This window comes from Bos mutus, chromosome 11, assembly GCF_027580195.1.
Source record: "Bos mutus isolate GX-2022 chromosome 11, NWIPB_WYAK_1.1, whole genome shotgun sequence".
Classification (NCBI taxonomy): Eukaryota; Metazoa; Chordata; class Mammalia; order Artiodactyla; family Bovidae; genus Bos; species Bos mutus.
In genome coordinates this window covers 4,029,703-4,054,248 of record NC_091627.1, presented here as the reverse complement: position 1 = coordinate 4,054,248, position 24,546 = coordinate 4,029,703, and the positions used below count along the sequence as shown (strand labels likewise).

Below are 24,546 nucleotides of genomic sequence, written 5' to 3'. Positions count from 1 at the left end.
GTCTACCTGGAGGAGCAGACAAATGCTCCAGCTTCCCTCTGGCCCTCAGAACCTCTGAGTGGCTGAGAGATCCTCCAGTCCAGCTCCTGAAAGCTTTCACTTCCCCAGGATGCCTCGGTGGGGAAGATCCCCTGGAGAAGGAAATGGCAATCCACTCCAGTATTCTTGCCTGGAAAATCCCATGGAGAGAGGACCCTGGCGGGCTACAGTCCATGGGGTCGCAAGAGTCAGATACAACTTAGCGACTAAACCACCAATCCAAGATGCAGAAGGGAAACCTGGAGAACAGGCTGGGGAGTGGCTTTGCCTCAGGTCACACAGGCAGTGGGTCAGTCAGGTCGGGAACTCAGGGTGAGGGCTTGGAAGCTTCCCTGAACTCTTGGCTCTGAGGAGAAAGGGCCGGGTGGGAAAAACTGCCTTCCACACCACACGGCTGCTGTCCCAGGAGGTGGCCTTTCTCAGAGGATGGAGAGGCCACCTTCAACTCAGACACTCCCCAGCTCAGACACAAGACCGCAGCCAGCCTGGGAATGGTCAGCACACGATGAGTCCCTTGGAAACCACCTCTTGCAACCTGGTGTTTCACAGACAAGGGAACTAAGAAAAAGGAAGGAACCTCTTCCAGATCATCGACCTGACTGGGTCGGAGCAAGGGTCCAGTCACGGCCGGGAGGGCCTGCCCCCTTTTCCTCCCTCCAGGACCAGCCGAGTATGGTCAAGGAGCATCTTTCGGTCGAGGGGTTCCTTGGGGGTACGATGACACAGTCGTGTCGGACACCCCAAGTCGGGCGGCCTCGTGGCTAACAGACGTCACCCCTCCCACATGTAGGGTCGCCAGCGCGCAGCCGGACCGCCGCCAAGACGGTCCCCGGCCACCGCCTGGTGTCGCGATGGGACAGGGCTGCCCGGGTCACCTGCATCAACTCGAAGATGTGGTTCGCCTCCCCATACTGGGGCATTTGCGGGGGAATGCGATGAGGGGCGGTGGTCGCGTCCATGCTGCCTCGCAGCGCGGCCGCTCCCTGGGGACCGCTGTCGCTAGGGCCTCGCGTCATCAGCAGGCGCCGCTCCCTAGGGACCGCCGTTGCCAGGGGCGCCACGCCGCTCCGTCATCAGCACGCGTTGCTCTCGCACCGCCCCCCCCCTCCTCCGGGGCGAGGCTGGCGCCGGGTCTGGCTCCGGGTCTCCTCAGCCGCATGAAGGAAGTGCTCCCCAGCTCCGGCCTCGTCCCCCAACTCTGCGCGCCTCAGCGGGGAACCCCAAGTCTCCTCCTGCTGCGGTCTCCTGGCTCAGAGGGCCCCCTCCTGTGCTGAGACACCCCACAGTATCCCGAGGGCACATCGGCCCGGGAGAGGCGGGAGGCGGATCCTACTTCTGTTTCCGCCAAGGCGCCCTGGCCCAGGCGTTCGGTGCTCCTTGAGCCACTCCAGCTCCGCTCACTGGGCCTCAGTTTCCCCGTCTTTAAAAGGAAGACGCTGGGGTAGATGGGCCGTTCAGTTCAGGCGCTCAGTCGTGTGCGACTCTTTGCGACCCCCATGGGCTGCCGCACCCCAGGCCTTCCCTGTCCGTCACCAACTCCCGGCGATGTGGGGCAGGGTGTTTGAAAAAGGAGGGACTGCTGTATCCCTCGACCCCGGGCCCAGCGGGCAGTTCCTGCGGCGTGGGCGGGGCTGCCACGTGACCCGATTGCTATGGCAGCGGCGGTAACAATCAGGCCCGCGGCCCCGCCCCTTCTCACCCCTGCTCTCCCCCACCCCACCCACCCCTCCTCCCAAGCCCCGGGAAGGGCCTCCCCGCCCTTCTGGGGCCCCAGACACCGCGGAGACTCTCCGGCTTCAGGGCGCTCCGTTGAGTGAAGGCCGCTCTAGGACAACCAAGGTTAAAGCAGGCCTGGGGAGGGCCACCCAAGCCCTGGATTTGGAAACTGGGGGACGAGGGGGATGATGTTGGAGAATGGAGGGGGGCCGCCGCTGCTGCCGATGACCCAAGAGACCGATGGGGTGGGACGCGATGGGGGGATGGAGGTCTGCGAATCGTGTTCATCCCGGGTGAGGGGCGGGGGGCGGGGGGTGGAACGCCTGGTAGCGACCACAGCACTGAAATGGAAGCTCTAGCTCTTGTCCAGTTGCTCTTCTCAGGAGGAGCTGCCCGTTTTTGAGCTGTACTCTCAACAAAACTATGGGGTCTGTGAATGTTATGGAGAGGGAGTATGGCATAGTCAATGCAGACTGCGCAGAGTTCAAATCCTGACTCCACTCTCAACTAACTTGCCAGCCTGCCCTGGGCCTCAGTTCCCTCCCTAATGAAGTGGGGATTATGGAAGATTCCATGAGCTAATGTATCAGAAGTACTAGTAACTGATGTGTGGTGAATGCACAATGCATAGCTGCTACTCTTAGAGATATTATGTCACTGAATCTTTGCACCAACCCTGAGAAATAAGTACCTTCATTCCATTTTACAGATGAGAAATTGGAGGCTCAGAATGGTGCAAAGTTGTTGGCTGAGCCATTTCCCCTCTCTGGGTCTCTTTCCTCATCAGTTGTCAATCACAGAGCATTAGAATGAATCAGAAGAGCCCTTGAGGAGCTTCTAATACAAACTCCCTCATTTTACAAATGGATAAACTGAGGCTCTTGAGAAATCTGTATGCAGGTCAGGAAGCAACAGTTAGAACTGGACATGGAACAACAGACTGGTTCCAAGTAGGAAAAGGAGTATGTCAAGGCTGTATATCGTCACCCTGCTTATTTAACTTATATGCAGAGTATATCATGAGAAGCACTGGGCTGGAGGAAGCACAAGCTGGAATCAAGATTGCCAGGAGAAATATCAATAACCTCAGATATGCAGATGACACCACCCCTATGGCAGAAAGTGAAGAACTAAAGAGCCTCTTGATGAAAGTGAAAGAGGAGTGTGAAAAAGTTGGCTTTAGCTCAACATTCAGAAAACTAAGATCATGGCATCAAAAGCCTCTTGATGAAAGTGAAAGAGGAGAGAGAAGTTGAGCTTTAGCTCAACACTCAGAAAACTAAGATGGCATCCGGTCCCATCACTTCATGGCAAATAGATGGGGAAACAGTGGCTGACTTTATTTTTTCTGGGCTCCAAAATCACTGAAGATGGTGACTGCAGCCATGAAATTAAAAGACGCTTACTCCTTAGAAGGAAAGTTATGATTAACCTAGACAGCATATTAAAAAGCAGAGATGTTACTTTGCCAACAAAGGTCTGTCTAGTCAAGGCTATGGTTTTTCCAGTAGTCATGTATGGATGTGAGTTGGACGATAAAGAAAGCTAAGGGCCGAAGAATTGATGCTTTTGAACTGTGGTGTTGGAAAAGACTCTTGAGAGTCCCTTGGACTGCAAGGAGATCCAACCAGTCCATTCTAAAGGAGATCAGTCCTGGGTGTTCATTGGAAGGACTGATGTTGAAGTTGAAACTCCAATACTTTGGCCACCTGATGCGAAGAGCTGACTCATTTGAAAAGACCCTGATGCTGGGAAAGATTGAGGGCAGGAAGAGAAGGGGATGACAGAGGATAAGATGGTTGGATGGCATTGCCGACTCGACGGACATGAGTTTGGGTAAACTCTGGGAGTTGATGATGGACAGGGAGGCCTGGCATGCTGCAGTCCATGGGGTTGCAAAGAGTTGGACACGACTGAGCGACTGAACTGAACCAAGGCCCAGAAAGGGGGAAATTCTAGGCCGAGGTCACTCATAAATCCAAGGTAGAGCCAGCCTTCCAATGCATATTCATTGGAAGGACTGATGCTGAAGCTCCAGTACTTTGGCCACCTGATGTGAAGAGCCAACTCACTGGAAAAGACCCTGATGCTGGGAAAGATTGAAGGAGAAGGGGCGACAGAGGATTGATGGTTGGATGGTGTCATCAACTCAGTGGACGTGAGTTTAAGCAAACTCCAGGAGATAGTGAAGGACATGGAAGCCTGGTGTGCTGCAGTCCGTGGGGTCAGAGAGTCAGACATAACTGAGCAAACGAACAACAACAAAGAGCCAGCCTGGAACTCAGCTTCCTGACTCCTAGCCAAAGCCTTTCCAGCAGCCACAGCCCAGAGACATGGCCTCTAAGGGAAAAGGGCTCTCTCCCCTCAGAACTGCCTCCTCAAAGCACGCACACCTTGGTAGGCTTGTCAAGTCAAATCCAACTGCAGAGACAGCTGAGGAAGAGAAGGAAGCAGCCTCCCTCCGAACAAAGAGCACCACCACCAGGCCTGTGATTTGCACTGGGGAGGTTCAGCTTGCTTCCTGGACATTTCTGAAGTGACTTGCCTTTCTCCTCATTTATTTTAAGCCCTAGGCACTTTTCATAGCACGATTTAATCTTCTTTAACAGCCTGGAAAAATACAAATCAATTAAAGCTGAAAATCTAGTGGGTAATCACTTTTTCCTTCCTCCTCCCCCAGATCGAGAAGTGCCTGCACCCACTGCCTTTCATCTAGACTAATTTGACTGCAGTGACTCTTGTTCAAGGGACAGCCGCTTTGGATAGCTTGTTACAGCTCCCCTCACGACATCCCTGGCGTGCATGTCACAAGTCAATAGGATCAAGAACCAAGTCGGTTTTGCTCTCAGGGGCTCTTGGGGCCACCAGCCAAGGTAGGGCTGTATCCCTGAAGAACTTGGCAAGCTCAGGACGGCGGCAGAGAGCAGGGTACACTGAATGCTAGTCCTCGTTGCTCTGGGATGGGGCAGCAGGGAACAGCCTCACACAAGTGGGAGCGAGGCACTGGATCCGGGTAGTGCAGGCCCTGGGTGTCCACACCTCACCCACCCACCTACCTACCTCCAGCCTCAGTCAGTCTGGTATCTGGTGTGTTTCTCTCAGTGGACCCTCACTGAGGTGGGGGGAAGAGCGGAGGTAACCAAGTAAAGATCTCAGGCTCAGTGAAATCGGCAGAACTGAGTGGGACATCTGGGTTTGCTCACCAGCTGCCAGACCTCAGCTCTGTCGTCTGTCCTGTGGGAATAACCGTGGTACCTCATTCAAGGGGCTGTGGTGAGCATCTGAGATGAGGCTTGTTTACCTAGGGTTTACCTAGAGCCTCGCTGAGTAGCCGGCTGTTACTAGGAGGATTGGGGCGAGCCACCCGGGATCTCGGTGAAGGCTGAAGCTCAGCTCCAGTTCGGCCTCCCCTGTACCTGCCCGCCTCCACCCCACCTGCAGGCCACGTAGCCCTTCTGGCCACCCCCACCCATCCCCCCACTTTCTTTTGTCCTTAATCTGTTCACTCATTGTCTGCCTCCCACTCCTGACGTCCCTCCAGGGTAGGAGTCTTGTCTGTTTGGCTGAACACTGTGTGCCCAGTCCAGCACCCTGCAGGTGTCTGACCCCTGGCAGGCGCTTCAACATGAATGAATGACCGCCTCAGGTGCTCTGCACCTCCTGGGCTAGAAGCTTCCGTGGTTGCCCTCACAGCTCTGCCCTCACGTGGGGCCTCAACCTCGGCCTGCCCACAGCCTCCACCCTCTGCCCAGGGCCCCACCTCCTCTGCCCGCCTGCCTGCCCACCCTCCTCTCCAAAGCCTGCCTTCTTTTCAGACCTTCCCTCCCCCAGGAGGCAGAGCCATCGGCAGCCCCTGCAGCTTTTTTTTTGCGGGGGGGCAGCGGGGGGGGGGGGCGCACGTCATGCTTGCTTTTACCTATCTGGATTGCTGAGTTCCTAGCACCCCCTGACCTTTTGCACCCAGGTGTGTACCTCACTCTCCTCGCCCCAGGCCAGGTCCTGGTAGGCCTGCCTCCACGGGCACTGCAGCCAGCTTGACCGTCTGTCCCGCCTGCAGGCAGGGCTGGGGTGGGGCCTTGGCTGGCTATGACAGGTGTCCAACCATGGGCCCCGCAGCATCCCCCAACCCCACTCCCCGCCTGGCTTGGGTTAGGGTTAGCTTCAGCAGAACCAGGAGAAAGTTGAGTGGAAGGAGGCCCTGCCCCGCGTGGCCCTGGGTCAGGCCTGACCCCAGTGGCGCTGCGCTGTCCTGCTGGCAAACACGGGCTCTGGCTCCCAGGGCTGGCCCAGGATGGTGCTGCCAAAAGGGCCCCATGACGTCTGCAGGGCCGCCACCCTGGCTGGTGGGGCACAACGGTAGGGCCCCTTCCTGGCGCAGCCCCTTGACAGTGGCAGCAGCGCCCCGGCTTCCTGTCCCCTGCCCTCCCCAGCTCAGGGATTCACCCCTCCCGCCGTGTCGTGGAGGCCACCCGACGGTCTACTGTCCTCGCATCCCCGATGCCATCTCCTCATCATAGACTTCGTCATTCCCATCCTGCTGTGCTCAGGATGCTGAGGGGGCCCAGCAGAAACCAAGCCTCCTCCCCACCTGGGACCTGGTGGCATGCCTAGAATGCATCCTTCCCTTCCTCAGCGCCCCTGCCCCCCACGTTCTGGCCCCTTCTACTTGCAGCATCTCGCTGGGGCCTTGTCTCTGTGAAGCTGAGCCTGGGCTCCCTGTGTGCCGGGGCCTCGTGGTGCAGGGACAGCGGCTGTGGCACCTTCGAGGATGCTGGTGGTGAGACCTCAGGAAACCCAGGACCTAGGGTGTCTCAGGCACAAGCTTGCTGAGAGACCCAGGGTCTCAGCTTCCCCTGGAAGTTAAGGGGAGTTGACCTTCTGAGGTGCCTTCCAGCCCTAACATTCCATAAACCTACGACCCTGGGCACTGGGCACGTGCTCAGTAACACTGTGATGTCATGGAGGGCAGAACCCACTGCCATTTCCACTCAGAAGCAGCTTGGGACGCACTGTGGACCTCCCAGATCACACCGGGGACAGTCCACGAGCGTGCTCCCCATAGCATCAGTGTTTCCAACCTGGTTCCTCCCTGCAAACAGCATGGCGGGGCCAGGAGAAGGAGCCAGTGCCAGGCCTGCCCCGGGGACTGGCAAACCCGAGCTCAGGGCTCCTGCTCCAAGCCCAGAGCTGGTAACCGCACCTCCTCAGACAAGTCGAGAGGGTCCCGGTGCCGACCTCCCCCTGCTTAGCTTGAAAAGAATCCCTAGACTTTCCTACCAACTGTAGAGTGGCAGATGTTTTAAAGCAGTTGGGTCCCAGCTGATGAAACAGATTTTACATGCTGTGACCCATGGGAGGTCATGTGTGTGTGATAGACACCCACAATCTGGAGAAACTGAGGCCCGGACTGTGTCCCAGAGTGTGTGTGTGTGTCCTGGAGTGTGTGTGTGAGATAGACACCCACAATCTGGAGAAACTGAGGCCTGGACTGTGTCCCAGAGTGTGTGTGTGTGTGTGTGTGTGTGTGTGTGTGTGTGTGTGTGTGTGTGTGTGTGTGTGTGTGTGTGTGTGTGTGTGTGTGTGTGTGTGTGTGTGTGTGTGTGTGTGTGTGTGTGATAGACACCCACAATCTGGAGAAACTGAGGCCTGGACTGTGTCCCAGAGTGTGTGTGTGTGTGTGTGTGTGTGTGTGTGTGTGTGTGTGTGTGTGTGTGTGTGTGTGTGTGTGTGATAGACACCCACAATCTGGAGAAACTGAGGCCTGGACTGTGTCCCAGAGTGTGTGTGTGTGTGTGTGTGTGATAGACACCCACAATCTGGAGAAACTGAGGCCTGGACTGTGTCCCAGAGTGTGTGTGTGTGTGTGTGTGTGTGTGTGATAGACACCCACAATCTGGAGAAACTGAGGCCTGGACTGTGTCCCAGAGTGTGTGTGTATGTGTGTGTGTGATAGACACCCACAATCTGGAGAAACTGAGGCCTGGACTGTGTCCCAGAGTGTGTGTGTGTGTGTGTGTGTGTGTGTGTGTGAGTGATAGACACCCACAATCTGGAGAAACTGAGGCCTGGACTGTGTCCCAGAGTGTGTGTGTGTGTGTGTGTGTGTGTGTGATAGACACCCACATCTGGAGGAACTGAGGCCTGGAGAAACTCTTGTCTACAGTTAAGGGAAGGAAGTCTTGTTCGCGGCAAAGACTGTGTCCCTGGAGGGTAATGGGGCTCGGGTTGGGTTTGAGTCAAGTCTGGTTGTGTCGCAGACAGCCAGCCAGGTTCTTGAGCAGGTGCACAGCCTCCCAGGGCCTCGCCTCCCTCTCTGCAATATGGGGATGAAGACTGTCTCCGCTCCCAGGGCTGTGGGAAGCTGCTCAGTGCCCTGGGACCTCAGGACTTTCCTCTTCCTCCGCACAGGCTCCTCCGCGTCCCAGTGAGCAGGTAGAATGATGAATGAAGTAAAAGAGTCCCTGCGGAGCGTGGAGCAGAAGTACAAGATCTTCCAGCAGCAGCAATTCACCTTCATCGGGGCCCTGGAGCACTGCAGGGAGAACGCCCACGACAAGATCCGGCCCATCTCCAGCATCGGGCAGGTAGGCGCTCGCGGGCAGGCGGGGCCAGGCCTCAACCCCTTGCTGGAAAAGTTGGGGAAACCAAGACCCAGAGAGGGCCAGCGTGTGGGTGCAGGGATCAGGTCTCAGATCCTAACTGTGGAAGCCAGGCACTCATTCCCTCACCAACTACGTGAGAAAGCGGCTGAAAGCAGGGGCTGGAGACACCACTGGCCGGGGGTTAAGTCCTGGCTCTGCCACATGCCACCTCTGTGACCTCCGGCCGGTTTCAACTAAAAATGTAGAAAGAGCAGCACGCACCTCCCAGGGCTGTTAGGCAGATTTCACGAGATCATCTGCAAACCCACGCCCCCAGCATCTGGCAGCGTCCTTCATCCCAGGCCCTGGGGCTCAGGACAGGGATGTGTGGTGAACAGATAGATGTACATGGTCCCAGCCACTGGATTCCCCTGGGGTTCAGAAACTATGACCCACCAAGCACATTGCTAAGTCACGTTTGCAAATGATTTCATTTAACCGGAGTCTCCTCTTTGTGTGAGCTGCCGTCCAAGTTTGCCCTGCCAAACGTGGAGGCCTCAAGACTGAAGCAGCCTTCCAGGAAGCCAGGTGCCTGAGAAGCACAGCTCTAGATGGGTCTCTCTCCCACTGAAGAGATGCCACCTGCTAGGGAGTGGGGACCAGACTCAGAACTGCTTAGGAGAAGCACACGGGGCCACAGAGAACAACCCTGGCCCACCAGTATCCTCCAAAAAAAAACTTTAAATTTTTTAAAAAATTTCTCCCAGTTTAACTTGAAATTTTAAAACCCTGCAGAAAAATACCCATATAACCTTCACCTAGTTAGGCCAGTTTGTTTACTATTTAGCCATGTTTATACACACCCTCTTCCCTCTGAACTGTTCAAAGTGAACCGGCTGCACCGTCAGCCCGTCCCTCAAAGGCTCAGCCTTCCACGGGCGTGGACAGGTGTTCAGTATCAGGAAGGAGCACCTGAGACGCCCCGCCTCTGCTCAGAATCCCCATCGGGGCTTTGTGACCCCAGCGTGCTCCTTCTTGCCTTTAGGCTCAACAAGGCTTCTGGTAAATAACGGCCCCACCTGGGTTGACTCTCCACCCTGCCCCTGCCCTTCCTGGCCCGGGGTATGGGAAGGTGACCGCCTGCCCCGCACCCTGCGTGCAGTGTCCCCCGGTAGCCCAGTGACACCGCTCTGTTGTAGCTACGCCACAGTGCAGGCTCCTCCCTACCCGGGATCCTGGGGCAGGTGTGCGTGGTGTGTAGGCAGACTGTGGGTGTCAAAAGCCTCTTGCCCCACACAAAGCTGTTGTCCTTGGGAAGGACCATTTGAGGTCGTTGGGGAAAGACATCCCCTAGCGACAAGAAGGCAGCTGGGAGCGGCAGCAAAACCCAGGTTTAGACTTAGAATTTTCTGGGAACCGGAGGAGGTGGAAAACACCCCCTTCCAACAGATTACTGAGGGCAGGACCACATGGAATGCGTCAGTTAATCCTGCCCAGACTGGAGCCCCCTCCTCCTGTGCCCACGTGGATCTCAGACCCAGACTGACTGGGTGTCCGGATGTGGAATGTCCTGAGCTAGAAAGGCCCCCAGGGTCTCCAGGGAAATGAGTTGAAATTAGATCAGCTGCATCACTGTCCTTAGCCTCTTTTGTGGCTTAAGAAAAACTTCAGTTCAGTTCAGTCGCTCAGTCGTGTCCGACTCTTTGCGACCCCATGGACTGCAGCATGCCAGGCCTCCCTGTCCATCACCAACTCCCAGAGCCTGCTCAAACTCATGTACGTCGAGTCGGTGATGAAGAACTTCCCTCTGGAGCTTTAGTTTGTTTTTAGTATTTTTTATATTGATTTTTACTTGGCTCAATTTATTTACGTGGGTCTTAGTTGTAGCACGCGGGGTCTTTAGTTGCAGCACCTGAACTCTTGGTTGGGAATGTGGGTCTAGGTCCCTGACCGGGATGGAACCTGGGCCTTCTGCACTGGGAGCAGAGTCTTAGCCACTGGACCACCAGGGAAGTCCCTGTTTTTAGTGATCAAGTACTCCATTCTCCTGGAGTTGGTTTTGTCTGTGGCCTGAGGCCGAGGCTACATTTCTTTCCTCATTCGGGCCACTGTTTTCCCAGCTCTACTTACTGACCTGTCCCTCCTTTCTCTGCCCCCTGGAAACATAGGACAAGACTGCAAGAGATTCTAGTTTGCTCCGTGGACTGAGTGGCCCAGCCCAGCATTCTCAAAGTGGGTGGGACCTCGGCATCAAGAGTCAGGGACCAGCCCCCTGGACTTCAGGTGTTGGCTCAGCTGCCTGGGTCTGGTGAGAGGTCTGGGCTCAGAGCCCTGGAGCTAGGGTGACTCAGCTTCACCACTGCAGTGGTACCTGGGCAGGTATTTCACCTCTCTGAGCCTTGTATTCATCTATAAAATGAGGCCTGAAAAAGGGGACCCAGAGGGCGGCATTCAGGCGAGGACTGAGCGAGACGGGACCCACGGAGCCTTCTGCACGGGGCCCGTGACACTTCATGACATTCACAGTCTACAGGCCTGCAGACCTGACGGCCCCACACATCGGGGGCCTGTCCCCTGTGACCCGGGAGGGCGGGAGGACCAGGGTGGGTGCTCGGGGGCCCTGGGCACTCACGCCCCGCGGGCCCGTTCAGGTGCAGAGCTACATGGAGCACCACTGCAGCAACTCCACAGACAGGCGCATCCTGCTCATGTTCCTGGACATCTGCTCGGAGCTCAGCAAGCTCTGCCAGCACTTCGAGGCCCTGCACGCTGGCACCCCCGTCACCAACAACCTCCTCGAGAAATGCAAGACCCTCGTGAGCCAAAGCAATGACCTGAGCAGCCTGCGAGCCAAGTAAGACCCTCCTGGTCCCATCAGGGGTCTCCGCACATGCATGTGGGAGGGGCCAGGGCGGGGACGGGAGAGGACCGGGCCTGGAGGAAGTGAGTCCCGGGGCTACTGTCCAGGGGTCCCCAGCTGGGAAATCCTAGGCCCCTTGGTTCACCGGAGCAACTCTGACCTGACAAATCATTTACTGAAAATGAAGGACTCTGAGGCCCAGACCTAGCAGAATGCAAACCCTCTGGCTGGAGGCAGCACCAGGCCAGAAGCAGGGCTCACAGAGCAGTTGTTCTCAGGAGCCCACAAAGTGGGACATCAGGAGCCCGATCCCATGGGCGTTAGCTACTGGGTTCCCTCATTCTGAGCCCTGGGGGATCGATCCACAGCACAGAGTACCAGATTCCAGAGCAAGCCATTTAGGTCTAAGAGTGAGCAGAGTCAAAGGGTACGCCGTGGGCCTGGGGCGATGACAGCAGGTTTCCTCGGCCCCTGCCCAGCTCTCTGCCAACCACAGGCCAGGGGTTCTCCGCTCCCACCCTTCACACGGGAACCCTGGGGGGTCTGGGGCCCCAAACCTGCTGAGCCACCACCATGCCTGGCATGGAGAGCCTGGGCTGGCAGGTGCACAGCTCTAAAACCTCCCCAAGGGGTTTTGTGCAACAGGGGCAACCTTAAGAAAAAACCCTGCCCGGCACACCAGTCCCCGGAGCAGGGCTTACCCAGCCCTTCCCACCGCCCTGCAGATACCCCCACGACGTGGTGAACCACCTCAGCTGTGACGAGGCCCGGAACCACTACGGAGGTGTGGTCAGCCTCATCCCCATCATCCTAGACCTGATGAAAGAGTGGGTCGCCCACTCGGAGAAGCTGCCCCGCAAAGCGCTGCAGCAAGTGAGTGAGCCCCAGGCAGCCACGCGGGCCACCGCGCACGCTCCCCAGGCCTCCGGCACCCAGCCCCAGCTTCGGAAACAAAATTGTGGGCAACTGATACAGAACATCCCCAAACCTGGGGGGAAAGACCAAGGAAGTTCAAAACCACCCTGGAGACCACCTGGTGGGAAACTGTAGTTGGGAGCTGGGGGACCCGCCCGACCCCAGCCCTGCCCGACCCCACCGCGTTCCCTCCCATCCCATCCCGCGGGGCAGCCTGTAACTAAGCCTGGTTTCCACCAGTCGATCCATCTCTACTGGTGCTCACCATCTTCGCCACTTACTAATCCCCAGGGAGCCACCCCATGGACGGCCTAAACTCTTTCCCTCTAGCGCTTTAATCTCTAACCTTCCTTCGCCTCCGAGTGTCAGGCCCTGTGCCCAGGAGGAGCACCCCCACTTACGTTGCTGCTGGTGGGTTCAGGGGAGGAGGGTGGGCCCCCAGAAGGGCTGGGGCCCTGACCCTCCCACCCAGGCCCAGCCAGAGGAGAATGCGCAGCTCCCTTCTGGCCACGGGACAGAGCTGCTCCAGCCTGAGGATGCTCAGTGGGGTCAGGTCTCTGAACCAAAGGGGAACAGGCCGCCCAGCCTCTCCTTCCCTCGAGAGAGAGACGGAGAGAAGCCGGAAGAACTGCCAGTGTGGCTCCTGCAGGAGGACGGTCACCTGGTCCTCATGACCTAACGGCAGCCCAGACGCTGGGACTGTGGCGTCGGCGCTGAGCCTGCCAGAGGTGCTGTCTCACTGTTGGTTTTCCCTTCACAGGGGGCGACTTAGCTTCTGTACTCTTGCTTCCTTGGGGGCGACAGTCAAGAATAAAAACGTGTTCTGGCACCTCTCTGCCTGGCCGGCTTTCCTGACACTCACCCCGAGACACCCAAGGATGCTGGGCAGGAGCCCCACGAGCAGAACTGCTGGCTAAGCTGCCCGTGTGCAGGGGACACACCTGCCCCACGTGGGGTCTGCTCCCTAGAGGCTCAGGTCAGAGGCCCGCAGCAGGCCAGCCCAGTAACTCTCTGCAGAGTTAGAGGCCTACTCAGACAAGAACATCTAAATTTTCCAGACAAAATTTAAAAGTGCCACCTCAAAGTCTCGTCCCAAAGGAGCTGCTTCCTCCATTCTACCAGGCAGAGCACACCGATTTCCAGGGCGGCTGGGCAGAGGCGAGCCGTGGAAAACCGCACTGCGCACAGGGCTCTTCACCTCCACTCCTTCCCCAGTCAGGCCAGGGTGCAGCCAACAGCCGTTTAAAGGTAGTTTAGACCACCTTCCTCCAAACGCCTGATGGGGAGGGCAGGTAGTGGATGCGGGCAGCCCTCTCTCCTCGGCATACTCCCAAGACACATTCGGCAAGGCTTGACAGCTTCAGTGTCGTTTGGGCTCAGCTGTAAGGACTGTATTCAACCCCATGTGCCAGCCAACCCCTAGGCAGGCAGGCACATACCAAAGCCGGTATGCTAGAGATGACTGGTCACCCCTCCCGCACCTCCACCACACACTCTGGGGAGAGGGCACCAATCTGAGACACAGGTAGAATCTGCAGCTCTGCCAGAACAAAAGGTCTTTCTTCCAGGGACTAAAGTCTGATTCCACCTGTCAGCACCCTTCCGGCACCTGGGGTAAATAACCAAGCAGTCCGGACCCGGGGCCAGTTCCCACTCAGCCTGGAAGCCCCTCAGAGGCCGACATGAGCCACTTCATGTCAACACAGCAGAGTAGTGCAAAACAATAAAGTTTTATTTGTTCACAGTTAAACACAAGCAACTGCCTTGACATTTTTGAACATTCTAAGAAGGACAGCAAACCCTTTTGATTCAGATTCCCATTCACTACGATTGTACCATTTTTCTCTTGCAGTTCACGTGTTTGGCATCTGATGTGGATTGTTTGACATGCTCGAGATGGGAAGGTGGAAACCTTTTGACAAGAGATGACTTTCTTAAATTTAGCTAAAAGCAGTCAGCCAAAAAAAAAAAAAAAATCTGTTTTTCACTGATAGGACCCCCTTTAAACTGCAAGGTAGCCACGTGTGGTTGATCCATGATTGAGTTACAAAACTAGATTATGTCTTAGCAAAATCTGTTCCTCCGTAATATATTTATGGTCCATAGACGTCTTCTGAAAAGTGACCACTGATTTTTCCTAGTGCAAAACGCCTGGCTGCCTCTCCGATAAGCCAAAGCCTGTGCTGCCGAGAACAGCGCCGTACCCTCCTGTATACACACTGTATGGAGGGGGGAAACGGGGAGGAGTTGGTCTGGGAAGGTGGGGTGGGGGTTTCCTCTAAAAGATCTATTTCAAGTTCAACTAGTCTACTTATCCCCGAGGATGGACAGCTTGGTAGCACTGGGATGGGAAGGGGAAGAGAAAGCCCCTCTGCCTTCATGAACTCGTTTCAAGGCCAAAAGACATCGCAGGCACAGACGCTCAACTATCCCCTGCAGGCTCCCCTCGCAGCTGCTGCAGCCATTCATTCTCCTCTCAGGTCGGCGCGTATGGACTGCAGGACAGCGTGGAGAAGATGGAAAGGCGTGCCCCCCACCCGCCCCGCCACCTCTGGGGAACGTCAGTCACAGATGGGGAAACGAGCCGCGTGGGGGCGGGGGCCAGGCTAGAGAACAGCTTAATCAAATGCCACCAAGGGGGCGGGGGCGGGCGGGGGCATGTGTCAGAGAACTCTGGACACAAACAGACACAGACACACCTTCCCATGCTCACTGCTGGTCAGTTTTAAAGCTCGCACCTCCAACAGGGAAATTTCCCGGAGTGAGACATGCTGATTCAGGTCATTTCACAGGAGACACACACTTCTGGGTGGGCACGGGCTGCTCCCAGGGGCCACTCTGAGGACAGGGCTGGCCTCTCGGAGAACATCTGCACAAGACGGGCACGGCCCACAGCAGCCCGGGACTGAGTTTTCAAATCCCTCCTTAGACCCATCCACACTTTCTACCGTGTCTTATTGCTTTTGGTCAGAAAAACCACATTTTCATGCAGTCTCTCTTTTCACCTGTTCTTCGGTTATTTCTTCCTGGCTTCAGGCGGTATACTCTAGCATTTGGTGAGAACTCACACTGGCCGGTCATACCACTTTTGTCATTTCTCTACACAGAAACAGTTTTTTTAATTAACTGTGAGTGTGAACCTCTGTGGTCTCCAGAGACCCTCTCTCATCCTCATGATCATTTATCCTCTTCTGCAAAACTACTAAGAGTTTTATCTTTCTCAATCAAAACACTGGAAACCACACGCCACATGCTGTCTTAAATAGGCATGGCCCAACTCTGGACTTCTGTCTCCCCCTGTCCTGGTTTTGCCCTGTGGGGGTGCTGACCTCTGCAACTGTCAGTGGCTTCTGGGACCTCTTTTAACAGTTTTATCTTTCAAGAATAAAAGTTTGGACTATCTCCCTCGAAATACAGTACACATATTGTGGGTCACGAAGTAGCTTATCTGTCGTCTCTCTCCACTCACAGAGCCTAGGAAGAACATTCAGCAGCAGCGTATTCCCAAAGGTTAGGCAGTTTTCCCTCCTGAAAAACTGCTGACAAAGCTAGGGAGGTCACGTCTACCTACCCACCTCATATGGAGGGTCCCCGCACTCATCTCCAAGGAAACCTCTGTCCCAAGAAATGATCTCCTTCTCCTAACTTGGGATTTCAGTTACTTTTCTGGTATTTCTTCCAACTCCACAGTAACAAATCTCAGACTTGTAGCAGAATCTTGCCACAAGGTTTTTTTAATTCATGAAAGTTCTGTCTGATAGAGATCCATGTGCTTCTTCACCAGTGATAGGTTCAGGAGCTCGTTTTCTCTATAGAGACCATGCTATCACCTTCCTCCCTCTCCCCATTCCCCCCCCCACCCCCCGACCCCGATTCTGTAGTGCTCCCTTTTGAAACAACATTTCATGCTCCCAAGAAGCAGACCCCAGTCTTCCCAGGGTCTGTGCTGACCCTGGTTAGCGTCAGGTGGACATCAGGTTATGGACACTGGGCAAACAACTCTGAGGCAGGTAGGCCTGCTCCAGGTGACTCCGGTGGAGGCTAACCCTAACGCCTGTGAACACCACACTGCTTCATCCGTCTCGGGACAGGCTCAACCTGGCAGCGCCAGTTCCCGGCCTTTGCCCTGGCGGTCCCTGGACCTAAATTCTCTCTTGGGAGTTCCACTACCACTGTCCCCTTTCCATCCTTACAAACACACACTCACTGCAGCCTAATCGACCAACCCGCTGACTCTCAGCAGGCCTATGATTTTGAAAATCTAACTTTATTGTCACCTCAGGTCCTTTGGAAGATGAAAGCCTATGTTTTCAGGCCGGGTAACTTCCTCATGACCCCAAGCCTCCGTCCCCAACCTTAGCTGCATACAACCCACGGCCTCCAAGAGCCCAGAGTAAGGCAAGTACGGCTGCTTGGTGTCAGCCGTTCTTGGAAAGTTGAGACCCAGAAGCCCCAGCTGGAGGCGTGTGCCAAGGGCCTGCTGTCTGGGTCCTGCTCCACTGCACCACACAGCTGCCTCCTTCCTGTGTTTTTATGATCTGCCCATTAAAAAACTTTTTTTTTTTCTTTTTTTTACACTGGCCTCCTTGCTTTTACCAGTGAGGATAAAGGCTGTAAGTGCCTGGAATCTTTGTTCTGGGGCAGGGATCTCCTGGGCTTGGGCAGGGGATGAGCATTTAGAACCAGGTTTAGCAGTTAATCTTGTAACATTTTTTTCTTTCCTGAATTTGTCATGCCTTTCTTTCCTAAATAAAGCGGGACTAGGAAACCAGCATGCGTGCGTTCCTAAGCTCTCCTCTGCCAACAGCTGAGTTAGACGTGTGGCATCGTTAGTACTCCAGTCGGCATCCTGCGGCAACCGCGGAGCCGGCTGGGCCAGGCTGAGCGCGCTTGGGCACCCCTCCCTCAGGCTGTGGTTGGTCAGTCAGTCACACCCGAACACTCCGTCCCGAGGAGGGCTGCTGCCTGCACAGCCACGGGGACAAGGAGGCTGACTCTCCAGCTCCCTTTGGTTAGGATGCTAAGAACTCCTGCCATGCTTTAAAAAAAGAGACCGTCACCCTCACGTGCCAAAAGCGTCCACACGCACTGAAGTTCCGTACCATTACAGTGTGCTGTTTCCCTCTTCATGGATGAACCCTTCTACACTTTGAAAGAGAGAGAGAGACGCCAAGGTTGTTGGCTCTTTCCTACCAGCCTCTCTCTGCCCGGGCCTCAGCTGGAAACCCAGGCAACAACCCAGGCTTCTAGCGTTTATTTCAGGAGTACTTGCTGGGTTCGGCTTCTTTGCCAGCCCCCATATTCTGACTGCTATCGCCTCTCCCGAGCACATGCACCCAGGCCCTGTGGGTCCAGGACATCAGCCTCTGTCAACCCTCTCCAGGACTCTGCCACGACCAACTCATGCCGGGGGTCGGGGAGCAACACCCAGCTCCCTGCAGGGTCAGCCCCTGAAAGTAGGAACTGGAGTGAAAAGCTGTCTCCAGTAGAATCTACTACAGTGAGGCAACTCTCACAGCCTGAGAAATGATGGTCAGAAAACTCGGGAGAAACTTTTTGGACCTTCAGAGGCTCGCTGCGGCAGGAGGCCAGCAGCACCCCGCCTGCAGGGCGCGTCCACATGCACAGCACTTTCCTGTTCAGGGAGCTGCTTAAGCCACTGCCCTCTCTCATGCAGGGCCCAGGTCTGACCGACCCCACCCCAGCCTGTGCGCAGAACAGTCCCAGCTTTCACACAAACGCCACGTAAACAAGAGGTAGTGGGGCAGGGGACAGAGCGTGCCCCACGGGGAGCAGTCTCCACTGGGGCAGGGGACAGAGCGCGCCCCACGGGGAGCAGTCTCCACTGGGGCAGGGGACAGAGCGCGCCCCACGGGGAGCAGTCTCCACTGGGGCAGGGGACAGAGCGCGCCCCACGGGGAGCAGTCTCCACTGGGGCAGGGGACAGAGCGCGCCCCACGGGGAGCAGTCTCCACTGGGGCAGGGGACAGAGCGCGCCCCACGGGGAGCAGTCTCCACTGGGGCAGGGGACAGAGCGCGCCCCACGGGGAGCAGTCTCCACTGGGGCAGGGGACAGAGCGTGCCCCACGGGGAGCAGTCTCCACTGGGGCAGGGGGACAGAGCGTGCCCCACGGGGAGCAGTCTCCACTGGGGCAGGGGACAGAGCGTGCCCCACGGGGAGCAGTCTCCACTGGGGCAGGGGACAGAGCATGCCCCACGGGGAGCAGTCTCCACTGGGGCAGGGGGACAGAGCGCGCCCCACGGGGAGCAGTCTCCACAGGGCCAGCTCCACACTGTTCCAACAACAGGCCTTTGTTCACACAGAACTTTCTAGGAAGCTTATCAGAACTGCCAAAAGAACTTGAGAGAATGAACCATTGTTTTTTGAGCTTTGCAGCTTTAGATGCTGGACTTTAAAACCAAAAGCAGTGACAACGTCTCATGTAAAAGCTCTCATGTCAAGATGCTCAGCTTTGCACGCCATGTCCTCCTGGAAAGGGACAGGACTGGACTTACCTGTGATGCCACCAGTGACCTAGGCTCACAGGGAGCCTGCCCAGTGAACTGAACTTCAGGAAAGGTGTGGGTGGTGTCAGACTCCAGGGTTCAATTTGGCCTCATATTGCACAGGTTCAAAGGACGCAACCATTTGCGGGTGGGGCGGGAAAGGAAGGAAATAAAGCTAGTGAGGAACGCACCCCGGCCCTCGGGCTAGCACACACTGCCAGGTTAATGGAAGAGAGGGTTTGGGGTGGCCGAAGGGAAAGTGAAGAGGCACTGCAATGCCAGATCCGAAAACCGTTCTGCGTTCAGTCAACTATCAAAGGACCCCCATCCCACTTCCTCTGCGGGAGCTCGCCCCTCAAGCCCTGGAAACAGGAAAGCTCTGAATCGGGCACTCACACCTCCTGTCTAGGCCAGCGACACACAAGTTAACACTGACGGCCAGCATCCCTAGCTGTGCTCAAGCTGGGCCTCGTTGTAGTCCATGATGCGGAGCTGGCCCACGCTGTCCGGCTTTGGGGCAGGCAGCAGTGGGCCATCAAGGGTCAGGGGGGCCCTGGCTTCCACACCCGAGTCTTTGCCCAGCTCTGTCTTTAGGGTCTCAGAAAGGCTGCCAACAGTCAGGCCATCCTCGTCGCATTGGCTCTCGCTCTTGTTACGAAACAGCTCTCGTGCCTTCATGCCCAGGAAGCTCTCTGAGCTGGGAAGCGAGCCCACCGTCGTGGGGGTGCCGGAAGTGGGCTCACCCACCACCGTCTCCCACCGACTGCTGAACGGGCCCGCCCTGGGGTTGGGGGGCTTCTCCGGGGTGGAGAGCTCGCTGCTGCTGCCGCCACCTCTGCCGCCGCCACCGCCACCGCCCCGGGCGCCGCCAGGCCTGGAGGGCTTGGTCTCACCATTACGGCCAGGGGCCTCTTCGTTGTGCCCTGTCACCGAATCCGAGCAGCCGTCCTGACAGTAGTCAAGCCTGTAAGAAATCCAAGGGGGAGGAAGGGGGTTGGAGGCTGCGGCATCCAACCACTCCAGTCCCACTGGGGAGGCGCGGGGTTACACAGACACGCACTCATGCCAATGGGGAACTCCGCTGGCCTGCTCTGTGTCCTAGAACAGAGGACACACGCGCGAGAGTGCGTGAACATCAGACGGCGATCTTACATAGAAATGCTCCCTGGGACCATTATTGAGCGACTCGGGGCCCAGGAGAAGGAGCAGGGAGGACAGCTGGGCCCTCAGGGACGCAGCTCAGAGCTCGTCAGGCTGGAACCTGCTCTGTCGGTCGGCGCAGCCTCCCGACAAGGCCACGGCTGCTGACTCTCCGTTCCTACCTTTCTTCTGCTGCTTCAGCTGCTTCTGGTTTTTGTTCTTCAAGTTTTTTCAGGAGGCCATCCTTCTCCAACTTGCCGTATAAATCTAAGATCTCCAATTCAAACACCTGGGTGATCCTCTTTTGGGCCTCATACCTGCTCTCTGCAGCCTGTAGCTGTCCTCTGAAAGACAAGGACCCACCGCCAGAGTGTAGGAGGTTCTACTCGGCAAATGCATCGCAGCAGGAGCCTCCCCGCCACAGTTACCTTGCCTGCAGTTTGACATCCTCTAGATACTTTTTCTGTTCTAAAAGAAGGTGGTCTTTCTTAGCCAGATGAGATTCCAGTTCCAAAATCCGCTTCTGACAGGTATCAAGCCTCTGATTCTGCTGGAGGACGTGGCTTCTGTTTTTTTCTAGCTCTTTCCGATATGCAGCCTTCATCATTTCTACTTCCTTAAAAAAGAAAAAAAAAAAGGAACTGGAGTTAGTACTTTTAGAAAATGAACACACCATATCTACTTTGAAAAATCTACATAACAAGCACTGAAAACATCAGTATACTGCTAGTGGAAACAGAAACTAGTCAACTTTCTGGAAAGTAAGCTGGCAGTGAGTATTAACCAACTAATGCTTCCCTGAAATCTAACCCTGTGGAGATTATCTGAAACAGAAATAGACATTCGGGCACAAAAGTAACCATCACAGGATATTTAGAAGAAAAAAAACTACAAACACTGTGAAGTCTAATGCTAAAGAAACAGTTAAGTAAATTAAAATACATCTTCAATAAATTTTTTAAATGATATACATCAGTAAAAGACTATGGAAGCCACGTGTATGGTATGGTCAACTATGTAGATATATACATTCTGAAAACACGCCAATATCCAGTTACGATCTCAGGTGGTGGTGCTGAGTCGATTCCTAGGCAGATTGGTAAGAAGTCTGGGGTCCCTGAGGAGAAGAAAGCTGTCTGGAATTCTCGAGGAGGAGGAAAGGACAAACTTTTTTTCCTCCACATTCCTTAGTCTTAGTCACATAAATCTTTTTCTCTTTAGGCCTCAAACTGATGATTAGACAACAAACAACTCAGTTTAAACTCTGTACTTAACGCATCCTGCTTGAGACAGTTTCTCCTTCCTGAAAACCTTCTGAATAATCCTGGTATTTTAGAATGTATATTATGGGAGTGGGTCTGGTAGGATCCTTCTGTTGTTAAATTCTAATCCTGTTATTCTAAAATGTAAATTGTGGGAGTGGGTCTGGTAAAATGTTTACAACCTTGAGACATTCTTTTGATTAACTGTAATAACCAATTTAAAATGTATATAACTCGCTTGCTAACACTAGCAAGAGGGGCACTCTCTGTCCCCATCTGATATCTGTCAGAGGCTTTCTCTGGCCCTTTTCTTACTTTAATAAAACTCTGCCACACGAAAGCTCTCAAGTGATCAAGCCTGGTCCCTGGTCCTGAGGCTAAATCTTCGGAGGTCACGAATCCAGCACTGTTCACCATAAGCTATCAGTATGCTGTGGGTGGTTTTATCCTGCTCCCCGCTCTCTCCTAACGCCAGCTAAGATCAAGCCAGCGACGCAAGGGGACCGACCAGATTTGCTCGGGCAAGGCAGCATCTGCAGACCAGACACATACGTGAGGCCTGTCAACCGTAGCAGGAAGACAGCCTGCCTGCTGACGGATGGCAAGAGCAAGTGTATATGGCACTCAGACAACGAGTGGAAAGGACACTTTTCTAACACGCGTGTGGTCCATTTGTGTGATGTGTGTTTTTAATTGTGGTAAGATAAGCTTAACATGAAATGTACATTTGTTTTTTTAAAGAAGATAATAAACCACAAGGAGCAAGGAGATGAGCAACCCTGAAGGCACTTTTTCCATGAAGATGACCAGCAAGCTTAATGTCTCCTCGGCCAGAAGGGGATGGAGTTAAGCTCAGGACTGGGACTGGATAATGTGGCCATTCCAGTTATGGTCGATGGCTCCATACTTCAGCATAGGGTAGTGAACAAACTAGCTCAGCAGTAAAGAACCCGCCTGCCAACGCAGGAGACAGGTTTGATCCCTCAGTGGGTGGGGAAGATCCCCTGGAGAAGGAAATGGCAACCCATTCCAGTATTCTTGCCTGGGAAATCTCATGGACAGAGAAGCCTGGCAGGCTACAGTCCATGGGGTCGCTCAGTCATGTATGACTCTCTGTGACCCCATGGACTGCAGCACGCCAGGCTTCCCTGTCCATCACCAACTTCTGGAGTCCACCCAAACTCATGTCCATCGAGTCAGTGATGCCATCCAACCATCTCATCCTCTGTCATCCCCTTCTCCTCCTGCTTCAATCTTTCCCAGCATCAGGGTCTTTTCCAATGAGTCAGCTCTTTGCATCAGGTGACAAAAGTACTGGAGCTTCAGCTTCAGCATCAGTCCTCCCAGTGAATATTCAGGACTGACTTCCTTTAGGATGGACTGGCTGGATCACCTTGCTGTCTAAGGGATGGACTCTCAAGAGTCTTCTCCAACACCGCAGTTCAAAAGCGTCAATTTTTCATCGCTTTATGGTCCAACTCTCACATCCATACATAAGTACCGGAAAAATCATAGCTTTGACTAGACAGACCTTTGTCAGCAAAGTAATGTCTCTGCTTTTTAATACGCTGTCTAGGTTTGTCACAGCTTTTCTTCTAGGGAGCAAGTGTCTTTTAATTTCATGGCTGCAGTCACCATCTGCACTGATCTGGAACACAAGAAATAAAGTCTGTCACTGTTTCCCATCTATTTGCCACGAAGTGATGGGATGGAATGCGATGATCTTAGTTTTTTGAATATAAGTTTTAAGCCAGCTTTTTCATTCTCCTCTTTCACTTTCATCAAGAGGCTCTTTAGTTCCTCTTTGCTTTCTGCCATAAGGGTGGAGTCATCTGCATATCTGAGGTTATTGATATTTCTCCCTGCAATATTTATTCCAACTTGTGCTTCTTCCAGTCCGCCATTTTGCCTGATGTACTCTGCACATAAGTTAAATAAGCAGGGTGACAATATACAGCTTTGACGTACTCCTTTCTCAATTTGGAACCAGTCCGTTGTTCTTTATCTGGTTCTAACGATTGCTTCTTGACCTGCGTATAGATTTCTCAGGAGGCAGGTAAGGCAGCCTGGTATTCCCATCTCTAAGAATTTTTCAGTTTGTTGTGATCCACACAGTCAAAGGCTTTAGCATAGTCAATGAAGCAGATGTCTTTTGGAATTCTCTTGCTTATTCTATGATTCAACAGATGTTGGCAATTTGATCTCTGGTTCCTCTGCCTTCTCTAAATTCAACTTGAACATCTAGAAGTTCTCAGTTCACATACTGTTGAAGCTGGCTTGGAGAATTTTGAGCATTACTGGACAGAGAACATAATCTTGGCCAGTAAGAAGGGTGGGAGGTCTGGTGGGACAGGTTTCCTGGATGAGAGCCCTGCAGGCAGTGATGTTCTCCTCTTCCTCGGGATATCCTGACATCTACCTATGACAGTATTAACTGGGGCACACACCTTGCAACCAGGAGCACAGGTTGACAAGATAAGGTTGGGTGGTGCAAAACAGCAGAAAGAATCAGGCTCCTTGATGCTGTCCCTCAACAACTGACCCTACCAACCTGGAACTCACCTGCTTCAGGACTGCTTGTCAAGCTAAATAATGACACTCTTTACAGTTAAGCCAGTGAAGTTTTTTTTTTTTGTTACAAGTCAGTGTCACCATGTCCCTTTTATGAACTGAGGTCAGGGGGCCTGCTTAAGGTCCCAAGAGTTTAAGTGTTCCAATCAGAAGACAGGACCGCAGACCCAGCCACACTTCCCTAGAGAGATGTTAGTGCATTTGAGTCAGCTTTATCATATGTCCTCTAGTTCCTCAGGCCAGTTTTCCCTTCTTTCTTCTTCCAAGGCCATTATACTTTTAAAATAAGTGAGACCTGGTTTCTAGAGACATTTCCACATTTAACATCCTCCTAAAGGGAATCTGAATCGAGTTGAGAGAAGCTGAGAAGGAGTAACTCTTACAGAAATGACATCTCTCTGGTTCTAAGACTACTCCCTTTATTTGGCCAAAAAAAAAAAAAAAAAAGTTGATAAAGCACAAGCCCAAGAAACCTCAGAGAATGCCTATGTGTGATGGAGAAATTACTGACAGAAAGCATCTAAGCATTTACTCTTAAAATTCCATCCCAACTCACTGATGTTACCCTAGGCTATCTATAAAGTGATGTAAAATTTCTGCCTCGATACCACTGGTGAGGCACTAATTAATGGGAGATCATCCTGATGCTGGCCTGGTTGCCAGGACTGAACCACCATCTGCCGAAATTAAATTCAGCATCACGAAGGAGAAAAAAACATGTGCAGCAATATAAACCCACATCCCTGAGAGCTCTAAACAGAATTGGCTTCCGCAAGCTATTTCATTGTCTGTCTCTATTTCAAGGGAGCACGGCTAAGAGAAAGAACATGGTTTCATCACCTACTCTGTCCCAATTACCATCAGGTGCTTTTATCTGTGCCTGACTTACTTTTGAAGCGGCCCACTAGGGGAAACAAGCTCATGTGACAGCCGAAAGGAGCCTGTGTGGCCAGGC

At 54.1% G+C, this 24,546-nt stretch overlaps 3 protein-coding genes across 10 annotated transcripts in view; 1 reads left to right on the top strand and 2 right to left on the bottom strand.

Moving 5' to 3' along the window:
- Positions 1–1,605, bottom strand: part of AK8 (adenylate kinase 8) — a 138,983-nt gene extending 137,378 nt beyond the window's left edge. The window contains exon 1 of one of the 3 annotated variants that reach the window (XM_005902740.3): positions 915–1,605. In XM_005902740.3, the coding sequence (XP_005902802.2) occupies positions 915–1,055 (141 nt within the window). In that variant the 5' untranslated portion in view covers positions 1,056–1,605. The remainder of the gene's footprint in view (positions 1–914) is intronic. The other 2 variants (XM_070378772.1, XM_070378774.1) reach the window with 2 other exon arrangements.
- A 137-nt stretch (positions 1,606–1,742) lies between these two features.
- Positions 1,743–12,850, top strand: SPACA9 (sperm acrosome associated 9). Of its 2 annotated transcripts, XM_070378776.1 has the most exons (5): positions 1,755–1,878; positions 4,436–4,628; positions 8,164–8,339; positions 10,988–11,190; positions 11,922–12,850. In XM_070378776.1, the coding sequence occupies exons 3-5, from the start codon at positions 8,193–8,195 to the stop codon at positions 12,244–12,246; spliced, it is 675 nt and encodes a 224-aa protein (XP_070234877.1). In that variant the 5' UTR covers positions 1,755–1,878; positions 4,436–4,628; positions 8,164–8,192; the 3' UTR covers positions 12,247–12,850. The 2 variants fall into 2 exon arrangements, with proteins under 2 accessions (XP_070234876.1, XP_070234877.1); XM_070378775.1 differs by lacking the exon at positions 4,436–4,628 and having other exon boundaries at positions 1,743–1,878.
- Positions 12,851–13,822: 972 nt separating this feature from the next.
- The window catches only part of TSC1 (TSC complex subunit 1), a 52,366-nt gene continuing 41,642 nt past the window's right edge, over positions 13,823–24,546 (bottom strand). For all 5 annotated transcript variants that reach the window (XM_070378768.1, XM_005902741.3, XM_070378770.1 and 2 more), the window contains 3 exons: positions 20,187–20,374; positions 19,941–20,102; positions 13,823–19,582 (listed from right to left, as the gene is read on the bottom strand). In XM_070378768.1, the coding sequence (XP_070234869.1) occupies positions 19,066–19,582; positions 19,941–20,102; positions 20,187–20,374 (867 nt within the window). In that variant the 3' untranslated portion in view covers positions 13,823–19,065. The remainder of the gene's footprint in view (positions 19,583–19,940; positions 20,103–20,186; positions 20,375–24,546) is intronic.

Coding starts and splice junctions, on each gene's coding strand:
- SPACA9 (XM_070378775.1), top strand. CDS start 8,193: ATGATGAATGAAGTAAAAGAGTCCCTGCGGAGCGTGGAGCAGAAGTAC. Junction 8,340..10,987: donor CCATCTCCAGCATCGGGCAG/GTAGGCGCTCGC, acceptor GGGCCCGTTCAG/GTGCAGAGCTACATGGAGCA. Junction 11,191..11,921: donor CTGAGCAGCCTGCGAGCCAA/GTAAGACCCTCC, acceptor ACCGCCCTGCAG/ATACCCCCACGACGTGGTGA.